Here is a 10,516-nt window from a genome sequence, read left to right on the forward strand (position 1 = left end):
GCAAACAACCCACCAACGCGCGTGCAAGCGTACGTGCCCTCACCGAGCACCACCCAGGCCGGGGCATTCAAGCCCTAAGTGTGGCAGAGCTCAGGTGTTATTTTAAATGGGCTCTATCTTAATCTTGCTAACTTCCTCCAGCTCATTAAATTATTTGGATGCTTAAAACCATGGGGCAAAGTTACTTTAAAGGCTCTCTGCTTTAGAGACAATAAAACCCAACGTCACCCCTCGATTCCACTGGCTGCTGGGGTCTTTCTGAGCAGCCAGAGGAGGGTTACAACACGTTTATTAAATATAACTATCCAGTCAATTCCTGTTAGACCGGGTGTTAGTTGCTGCATTGACTGGTATATAAGCACGACAAATTGATTTGTCTGGCACAAACACTCTTCGCTTCTCTCCAGTGAAAACAAATACAGTGAATATTATGTATATGGTTAAATCACGTCTAAAGAATTGTGTTGTTCAGAAAATGACAAAAAATAGGATTACAACCTCAAGCTCACAAGATACAGGGTGAGGTACGTTGGGGAAGTTATTCAAACCTAACAGCAAAATCCTCCAAGGCACTATCATCAGAGCAGGACCAGATTCGTGAAGGCAAAACACAAAACCCTGTTATCCTCCTGAAAGCCTGAACAGGGTAAAATTCACAAAATGAGCACTGAAATCATTGCAGACAGCGTTCCATCTAACATCCTAAAAAGCCCAGCTTACAGACCACCTTGAAATTAGTTAGTCCTCCTTTGGACACACAAAGTTACCGGGCGAAGCGGCGCGTTTAACGGGGACGGCTCCGCGCAACAGCCAGGAGAGGTTCCTTTCATTGAGCACAAACTGCAAACACCAGGCAGGAAGCTGTATGCAGGGACGTGTTTCTATCTAGATATCCACTGGCAGTTTGCAGCCAAGCCTTGTCCAAATCCACCAGCTGATTTCCAACAGTACTGGGTGTGTAACAACAGTACGGCCGGTGTGTCGGCATGTGGGACTGCGGAGATGCGGCCGCGTCCTGTCCGACAGACCACATCCCCAAGGCAGGGAGCCCTCTGCAAGGAACTTCAGAGGAGAGGGAGGACATTCCCCATGCCTATCTTTGCTAGTTTTACTTCTAATTTGCCAGGCATGTAACAGCCCCTGTGTAAAACTTTAGCTGCCACACGATTGCTGTGCACACGTGTTCCACCGCACCGCGCTCCGACAGCCCTTTTGTCATCCAACAGGACTCCTGCGCCTACGGAAGGCAGGAGTTGCCCATCTAGTGCTACCACAGCCAAATAAACAAACACACCAACAAACCAGCCCTCTGGAACTCTTCAAAAAAATAATAATAAAAAAAATAGCAAATCAAATATTTAGAAAGAAAATGCCCTGGGAAAGAAACTAGCCAGAAGATTTTTCATCCCCTGAAAAACCATTTCCATCAGCAAAGAGGGATCTCTGCTCCTAAAGAGCCCTCTTTCCCGGAAGAGGCTGGTGTTTCTACTCAGATGCTTGCTTATTTATTTATTTAACTCCAGCAGAGCCTTCAATTCTTAAGTCCCAAAATTCACTCACACCCAAGCCAAGCTTTGGTTCTCGTTTCTGACACACAAAAGAGAACGCCTGGGATTGTCAATAAAAACCTCCAATACTGAATTGAAGAATATATATATATGTAAAAAAAAAAATAGAGACCTAAACTAGCTCACCTGGAACAATTCTACACAGAAGTTTAGGTTGGTTTGGTTTTTAAAATCATAAATGCCCAGAAAAACACCATGAAAACATCCCAGTCACAGGGAAATAACAACAACAACAATAACAGCCAGCGCTCGGGAAGAATTCGGCTCCAATCTGAATGAATCTGCTCCCCAGAAGAGATTAACACAACCACAACAAAGGTGATGCCTATGGATAAATAACTCACACCAGCTGAACTGCATCGGAAACAAAAAGCGTACATACTTGAGCCAGTAAAATGTCCACTTGCCAAGGAAGTTGGTCCATTTTTCCCACTGCTCACAGGAGGTGAAAACATCTAAAAAAAAAAAACCAAAACAAAACAAAGAGGCATTACTACTGGAAAAGAAGAGATTCCCGAGTCCACTGCCAGTCCAAAGTTCCTTCCACGTTCGCTGTGAACTATGTTAATAGTTTGTCCACCACAAAACATCATCCCCCCCCTCCTCCTCTTTCCCCAGACCTGAGAACGAGTCGGTCTTTCCTACAGCCCCCCCCAGCCCTTCACCACCAGCCCCACGGTTTCCCTCCGGCTCCACAGCTCCCCGAAAGGAGACCGGCTTCCCGAGGAGTTGGGAGCAATCCCAGTCCCCAGCAGCGTTCTCCAGGCTGGGGGGCAGCAGGGGGGGGGGGGGGTCGCTCCCCCCTTTTCTCCAACTCCCCCCGCTGAACAAAGGTGAAAATAAAAGAGAAGAGAGAGAGATAGAAAAAAGTTTGGGTTTGTTGTTGAAACCTTGGCCATAAATGTAGCAATGTCCATTTCCATCCCGCTTTAGGATTTGCCTGTCATATGGGAACCCAAATAATAATAATGCAAAGTGCCACCTGCCCTAAATTCTCATTTCGTCTCTAACACAGAGCAATTTGAAGCAAGGCTCTCCCCCTCTCTCCCTCTCCCTCTCTCTCTCTCCCTCTCTCTCTCTCTCCCCAGCATTTATTTCGACCCTAATTGGTTTCTCTCTTCTCCGACGTGTCTAGTGGATAATACGCACCTTCCCTGAGTCAGAGCCTGCAAAAAGCCAAGGAACAAATGGAAAAAGTGCAACAAGCAAAGAGGGGGCTGCAAAGCTGCCTCAGGCTACGTTTCCTGGCCAAACTTCCCCGAGCCATCCCTCCAAAGCAAAGTCTGGAGCAGCAGCAGCAGCAGCACCAGCCTGAAGCAGCCTCATTTACACCGGGGGAAGGGGAAAAGGGGGGGGAATCGGGGGGTTGCGGGGTGTCGCCGGGCTTTGGGTACACGCAGCTCACAGCAAAGTGAAAGGAAGAAATAGCTGGATAGATAGATAGATAGATAGCTGGATAGATAGATAGATAGATAGATAGATAGATAGATAGATAGATAGTCCTGACAGATTGGGGGGGGGGAAGGAAGGGGGAAGGGAGGGGATGGGGAGAGGAAGGAAGAGGTTGGGAGGGGGAGCCTGACACAACTAGACAAGTGCACACGTCCGGATCAACGTTTGGCCTCCAAACCAGCCCGGCCCAGAGCAGCCCAAAGAGACAAAAAGTACCTGGGTTTTATGGGGTTTCAATTCCTCCCCCACCTCCCCCTCCAAAAAAACAGAAAGGGAATTCAAAAAGCACCATCTAGCTGGGGAGGGAAAAAGGGGTGAGGGAGGGTGAGGGGGGATTTGGGAAAGATTGGAGCAGTTTTAATGACAGCAGAAGCCAGATGAGATTTCAGGGCAAACTTTAAACTGAGACAGTCGTGGATTTCTTTGCACTTTCCATGTGCCAAAAAACGAAACAAGGGAAGAACTGAAAATAGAATATCAGCAACTAATTAGCCATTCATTAGCTGGTGTGCCAACACACCGCTATAAAAGGTAAAAGCACAATAAAAGTGCTGGATATTGTTCTTAAGTAACGATGAGAAACGGTCAGTTTTAGGGGAGTCTCTTGTTTATTTTTTCCCCAATTAATTTTAAGCCATTAAAAGAAGCTGCAAACACCACTGCATCTCCCATCACATATGAGAAATCATTCAGAAAAAAACAAGAGTCAATTTTTTTTTGGGGGGGGGGGGTTTGCTTTTTCTTTTAGCAAGAAAGCTCCTTGCCACTGGGCTTCTAGCTGCTGCTTAAAAATTGCCCAATGTACTTCGAGCACAGTTTTGGTTTTGTTGCTTTATTTTTTGGTTGGTTTGGGGGGTTTTTTTTGGGGGGGTTTTGTTATTTTTTTGAGTTTAACAGCTCAGCTAGAAGATAGATTTAATTTAGGGTTTTTTTTTTTTTCCTCCTTTAACAGCTGTTGTTAATTTCCACCGTTGTTTCTTACCGCACTGAAATCCAGTAAATCACTCAGTTCTTTGTCCGTCCCTAAGGCAGCCATTCGCTGTTGGTGATGCATTTTAGCAAAATCACACAAACCTAGAAACATGGAAATAACCGCAATCAGAAAGCCAGTCCCGAGCCTTGCAGGAAACACAAGCGGGTTTGTCAAGGAGGGGAGAACAAGGGGGGTTGGATGATGGGGTTTGGGGGGGGTGGGGTGGGTGGGTGGTTGAGAAAAAAGGAGGAAAAAAAAATATATAATATGGAGGGGCAGCAAAAACAACACCCCCCCCCCTTGGAAAAAATTAAAAATATATATAAAACAAGCCGTTGTAATTGTATTTCCAAAGAGCCGAGGGAGAGCCGGTAACATCCACTCTAAAGCCAAATCCGGAGGAGGAATAAAAAGGAAAAGGCTCGCTCCCGGAGCATCGTTTATGCAACAGGAGGTTCAGCGAGGAATGAATGAGGATCCCAGAGAAGAAACTACAGCCATCCGCTCCCAACTTTTTTTTTTCCCCCCCTTTTCTCCTTCTTCCACGCCAAGAAGTAGCGTTCAGAGGCAGGAACGGCAACGAGCGGCGACGGCGAGGAGGCGGAAAAATAAATAATTAAAAAATAATGAAGGGGGGGGGGGGTAAAAACCACCCCGAAAAGGCAAAAGCGAAGTCGCGGGTTGTGGAGGCGCCGGCGCGGAGGGACGCGGGAGGGTGCGGAGGGCCGCGGGCGGGGGCGGAGGGGCCGGCAGGGAAGGAGAGAGCGGCCTCTGCCAATTAGCCCCAATTTCTAATTTGCGGAGAGGGAAGGGGGGGGTTAATAACAACAACCCGGGAGCGGCTCGGGCCTGTGCGGAGTCATCGGTTCCCTCCGAGCGCCCGGGGGGAGGGGAAGGGACGGGAAGGGAAGGGAAGGGAAAGGAGGAGAGGGCAGGGAAGAGGAAGGAAGGAAGGGGCGCGGAGCCGAGCCCAGCGCCCGGCCGCCTCACCGCAGCCCCCGCGGGCAGCGCCGCTACCCACCGCCGCCGAGCCGGGCCGGGCGCCCGCCCGCCCGCCCCGCGCACCGCCCCGGCCCCCGGGCCCGCCAACGCCGCCCGCCCCGGGCAGCGGGGGCCGCGCTCCGCGCCGCCTCCCTCCCTCCCTACCCGCGGATCAGGGAGCCGCAGCCGCCGAGCCCCGCCGCGCCGCACTTCGCAGGGCTTAGACTTTCCATTTCCCCAGCCCGTACACATGGCAAAGCGAGTTTATACGAGGCTGCACGTACACGTGATGCGGGGACTTTGCCAAGAGGAACAATATTTCGCCTCCAACACCCCCCCCCCCCCCCCCCGGCTCCTTGTCCCTCCTCGTATCACCCAGTCCATTCTAATTTCTTTTTTTTCAAGAATCGGGGGGTTGCTCGGGTTGTGCTTCCCCGCCCCGTGCCCGGAGCTGCGTTTCCGAGCCCGGCTTTGGGGTTTTACCGAGCCCCTGGCTGCGAACTTCGCCAAAAATCAGCCCTTTGGATTCGCTTTACGCTCGAGTTCCTGGGGACGATGCCAGCGACCCCCCCCCCCCTTCCCCCTCCCCTCAGCATCCTACACTTTTTATTTCATATTTTCCTATTGCAGGCCCGACACGCTCCCCCCCACAAAACACCCCTTTTTCCCCCAAAAAACCCCCCAGCCTAAACCCTGCTCGACTTAATTTTCCGGTAGGAAATAAAGCCCGGAGTTCCCCACCCCCCTCTTTGCACCTCAGTGTACATCTCACACGTGTAGTTAGTTACACCGTGTCCGTCCACCGTCTATTTACACACCCGAGCGGCTGGTGTGTGCACACGCGCGGTGTTGCATTTACACATCTACACTTGCACCTCCTGGTAAAATAACACACGGGGGAACCGACAATTTTAGGAAGAAGGGAAGAAGAAAAAAATAAGGGAAAAAAAAAAAAGGAGGAAAAAAAAAAGGAGGAAAAAAAAAAGGGAAAAAAAGGAAAAAAAAAAAACCACACACAAGTTACTCTAACAGCAAATTTGAACTTTACCTTAAATGGCCACAAATATGTTCACAATATTCCAAGGGGGGGTAAAAAAGGAACAAAAAAAGGAAAAAGAAAAAAAAAGAGGAATCTTCTGCCCAAGTGCTTTATTATCTCACACGTGTGTGACCCTCCAAAACCACGAAAAAGTAGTGTAAGTGTCAGTGCTGCTCCGGGGTAACTCCACGGCTCTACGGGCACCCTACACCTGGCTTTGTTGGGGTTTGGGGTTCCCGAGCACCAAACGCCAGCCACCAGCTTCCCCCACCCAGGCAATGCCGAGACGCCAGGAAAAGAACTGCCCAAAAAAAAAGGAAAAAGGAAAAAAAGATTTAAAAAAAAAAAGGCCAAAAAAATAGAGAGAAAAAATTTAAAAAAAAATTAAAAAGGGGGGGAGAAAAAAAAATAAAAAAGGAGGTCCGACAACTTTTGCCTCTATTGTTTTTACAAACACATGGTGAGTGACAAACTGCGAGCGCCGTGGCGGCCCGGGGACTTGCCCCTCGGTCCTTCCTTTTGATTTAAAAAAAAAAAAAGAGAAAAAAATGTAAAAAAAAAATAAATAAATTAAAAAATTGACCAAAAAAAAAAATTAAAAAAAAAATTAAAAAAAAAAAAAAAAAAACCACGAACCCCCCCCGAGCGAGCGCGGAGCCGCCCGTCCCAAACTTGTTCCAAGTTTACAGCGCTCTCCTCCTCCTCCTCCTCACCACCACGGCCTCCCCCGCGGAGACGCGGATAATAGCATCTTTCCCTGGAAGACACATCGCCAGCCGCTCACATCCGGGCAATGCCCGCCGCCTTATAAGCGCCGCCGCCGCCGCGCCGCCGCTCGCAGACAATGACGAGGGAGGGAGGGAGGCGGGCGGGACGGACGGCGCGGCGCGGCGCGGCGCGGCCAAGATGGAGGGGCCCGCCGCCCCCTCTGCCCCCCTCCCCTCCCCGCCCCACGCGTACACACACACACGCGGCCGCACCGCGCCCGCGGAGCGCCGCACCGGCACTGCGCGCACGCCCACGTGCTCCGCGGGAGCGGCCGGGCCGGGGAGCAGGCAGGCAGGCAGCCCTCCGGCTGGCATGGCGGGGGGACGCCCGCGCCCACCCGCTGCTACCTCTGGAAGAGCCCGGGGAAGGGGCTTGCACCAGCGCGGGGGCGGGAGGGAGGGAGGGAAGGAGGGAGGGGGCGTTTGTTTGGGTGGGTTGGTTCCGCATGGCCTGCGGGCAGAGCAGCCACCCGGGATGGTGCACAAGGGTGGTGCACAGGCACCAGGGATGGTGTGCAGGAGTGGTGCACAAGGATGGTGAAGAGGCACTTGGTGCACAGGCACTCAGGATGGTGCACAGGCACCCAGGATGACGTGCACAAGTGGTGCACAGCTACCTGGGATGGCACACACGGGTCTTGCACAGGGACGGGACACCCACGTGCTTGGGATGGTGCACAAGGGTGGTGCACAGACACCCAGGATGGTGCACACAGGTGGTGCACAGGTACTTGGGATGGCACACACGGGTCTTGCACAGGGATGGTACACCCACGTGCTTGGGATGGTGCACAAGGGTGGTGCACAGGCGCTTGGGGTGGTGCACAGGCATTTACAATGGTGCACAAGGCTGGTGCACAGGCACTTGCAATGGTGCACAGGGGTGATGTGCACAGGCATTTGCAATGGTGCACAGGGGTGATGTGCACAGGCATTTACAATGGTGCACAGGGGTGATGTGCACAGGCATTTACAATGGTGCACAGGGGTGATGTGCACAGGCATTTACAATGGTGCACAAGGGTGATGTAGACAGGCGCTTGCAATGGTGCACAAGGCTGGTGCACAGGCGCTTCAATGGCGCGCAGGCAGCCGGGGGATAGTGCACAGGGATAGTGCACAGGCCTCGGTAACGCTGCTCACAGGCACTTGTGGCGCTGGGCAGGGATGGCCACAGGCAACAAACAGCTCCGGAAAATGAAAACACAGAAGTGAATGGGAAGGGGCAAAGGAAACCAACGGGGGGCGAGGAGGAGGAGGAAGGCCCCAAGGAAGGGGGCTGTGCAGGCGGGAGGCAGCCTGCCGGGCCCGGGCCTGGTGGCGTGAGGCGCAGGCGGGCTGCTGCTCTGCGCGGGAGCCGCACACCCCACCCTGTTTTCTTCCCTCCACAGCCCCCTCGAGGGTGCTCAGCCACGAATCACAGCCTTTCGTGCACCCATGCTCCTCCACGGGGCCTCGAGGGGAACATGTAAAACTAAAAGGGGCCACACATTGCCAGGTTTTGAAGCCAAAGGCTGGGAAGGTGCCCGCAGAGCAGGCAGAGAGGCAGCAGCCCAGCACCCTGCTGCTGCAGGGCAGGGCCCGCGCCCGCAGCCCTGGCAAAGCTTCAGCTTGCCGCACCCCTGCCCCCTTCGCGGGTCGGCACCTTCCCCGAGCCCTCCCCGGGCCTGCACGCTGTCCCCTTCCCGCCGCGCTGCCTTACCCCGGAGACTCCCTCGCCTGGCAGCACGTGGTCGCTTCTCCCCGACGGTGAAGCGGCGGCGGCAAACCGGGCGTCATTGAAAGGACGAGAGCCCCTTCCGAAGGGCGCGGAGCGCGGGCCTGCCCTGTGATGGAGGGCGCGCTGCGCTGGCGGGTGTTTCCCAGCTCCAGCCATGCGAAGAACAGGCGCTGAGGCGGCCGTGCGGGCCGAGGGCAGCTCCGCCGGGCTGGCGGCTCCTCACCTGGGCGGGAATGTGCGCGGGCTGCCCCTGCCCAGGGGGTTTCTGGGATGGGCGTTGCCCAAGAGGCCTCGTCGGGCAGCGCCAGGACACCCGCCGCCATTTTGTGGAGGGTCAGCGCCTCTCGTCGCGCTCCCGCTGAACTGCAGCCCTCGGGGGCGCCAGGGAGTCCCCTGCCCCGCTGGGTCCTGCCCCACGGCCTGCGGCGCCTCAAATGGCGGCTCCGACACGCGTCACATGCCGGGCAGTGAGCCCTTTCTCTCTGCTGCCTCGAGGGAGGGAGCCTGTTGCTCGGCCAGTGCTGCCGGCCACGGGCAGCCATCTTAGGGCAGCTCCGGCAAAGCCCCCGCTGTACCCCCAGAAGACCTGGGGCGCCGCAAGCCCCGGCCTTTCGTCCCGCCCCCCCCCAGGAGCGCAGGTGGGTTTTTCGGGGGTGCAGGCTGCAGAGGCCTCTGGTTTAGAAGGAGTTGGGTTTGTTTTCAATCTCCGAGTTGTTATTATCCCCTTGGCACCGCGTGTGCTCTCGGCGTAAGGACAGGGCCGCTGCCAAAGTGCTTATTGTTTCAAATGCAGATTTTTATCTCTTTTCCCCCCTCCAAGTGAATCGATACAGAGGGGAAAGAAAAACATCAGGAGAGTGTGATCCCCCTGAGGCGATGGGAGGCTGTATTTATCCTTTAACCCGGTAACGTGGCCGGGATCTCCAGATCCCACCTGAAGAAATGAAGCGTTAGTGGAGACCTCCCTGAGGCTGGGGTTGTCTCCTAAACCCTGGGCCTGAGACGTGCAGGCGTGTCCCTGTCCTGCTTCCCAACTTCTACATGCTTTTTGGGGAATGTTTCTGCCTCTTTGCTTAGCTATTTTGTTGCCCTGTGTGCCTTGTTTAACCTTAGTACATTTCCTGGCCTACTGGTGCTCTTCATGGTGTCGTTCCAGTGTTTCAGAGGAAAGAAATTGTCAATGTAATAATTAAGGATGGAAATTATCACCTGATTTGTGCCTGGCCTGTTTGGCTATCAACCATGTTTTAGTTCTGGATTAATCATAATTAAATCCATTTTTAATATTAGCAATAACTGAAGCATCAGTGGTATTAGAGTCGTCTAAAAATGCACTGCTTTCAGGGAAAATAGAGGTAAATCTAATTATTCACCTCTCAACAGTGAAATATGCATAAAGCACAAAATGGAAATGCAGGGTGACACGTAAGACTTCACACATAGGAACGCAAGTGAAGCTGGTTTCTGGAGCAGGACCTTGTCTTTCTGGAGTACACTAGGTTGGCAGACTGAAAATGAATGCAGAAGCTACGGCTGATAATGGGCTGGGGGGGGTTGATTTTAAATTAAATGGGAAAAGGAACAGCACAACTGCTGCCCTGGCCCCAGTATTATTTATTTTGCTGGGTTTGATGCAGTGTGTTTTATACTGTCCCCCCCATATGTTCGTTTTCCAGCGTGCTGCAGCGTTCTGTATGGCTGATTCACCAGGGCAGGTGTTGCTGGGGACCCAGAGGGGCTGCTGGCAGTGGGGTCTTTTGCCACCTCGGAAGGCAGGTGGAGCAATTTGGACCCCTGTGTGGTGAGCTGAAGCGCTGTGTTCCCGTGGTAAGTGATGTTACAAACCCTCCCAGCTTTGTGGCTGTTAACTGCCTGTCTCCAAAGGCAGCTTTTCAGCCTGTGTTTGGACATGACTAGCAGGATGGTGAAGTCCTAGACTGCATTTAGTTCCAGTTTGGGGCTGTGATTGTGCCCTTCCTCCTTCCTGTACCAACCCATCAAAACGTGGCCTTCCCA

General features: G+C 53.1%; 1 protein-coding gene across 2 annotated transcripts in view; it reads right to left on the reverse strand.

Moving 5' to 3' along the window:
* Nucleotides 1-4,136, reverse strand: part of TCF4 (transcription factor 4) — a 210,800-nt gene extending 206,664 nt beyond the window's left edge. For both annotated transcript variants that reach the window (XM_084279020.1, XM_084279021.1), the window contains exons 1-2: nt 4,003-4,136; nt 1,951-2,023 (exon numbers count right to left, since the gene is read on the reverse strand). In XM_084279020.1, the coding sequence (XP_084135146.1) occupies nt 1,951-2,023; nt 4,003-4,104 (175 nt within the window). In that variant the 5' untranslated portion in view covers nt 4,105-4,136. The remainder of the gene's footprint in view (nt 1-1,950; nt 2,024-4,002) is intronic.
* Nucleotides 4,137-10,516: the final 6,380 nt, after the last annotated feature.

Source organism: Gallinula chloropus (assembly GCF_964237585.1).
Source record: "Gallinula chloropus genome assembly, chromosome: Z".
In the NCBI taxonomy this organism is placed as follows: Eukaryota; Metazoa; Chordata; class Aves; order Gruiformes; family Rallidae; genus Gallinula; species Gallinula chloropus.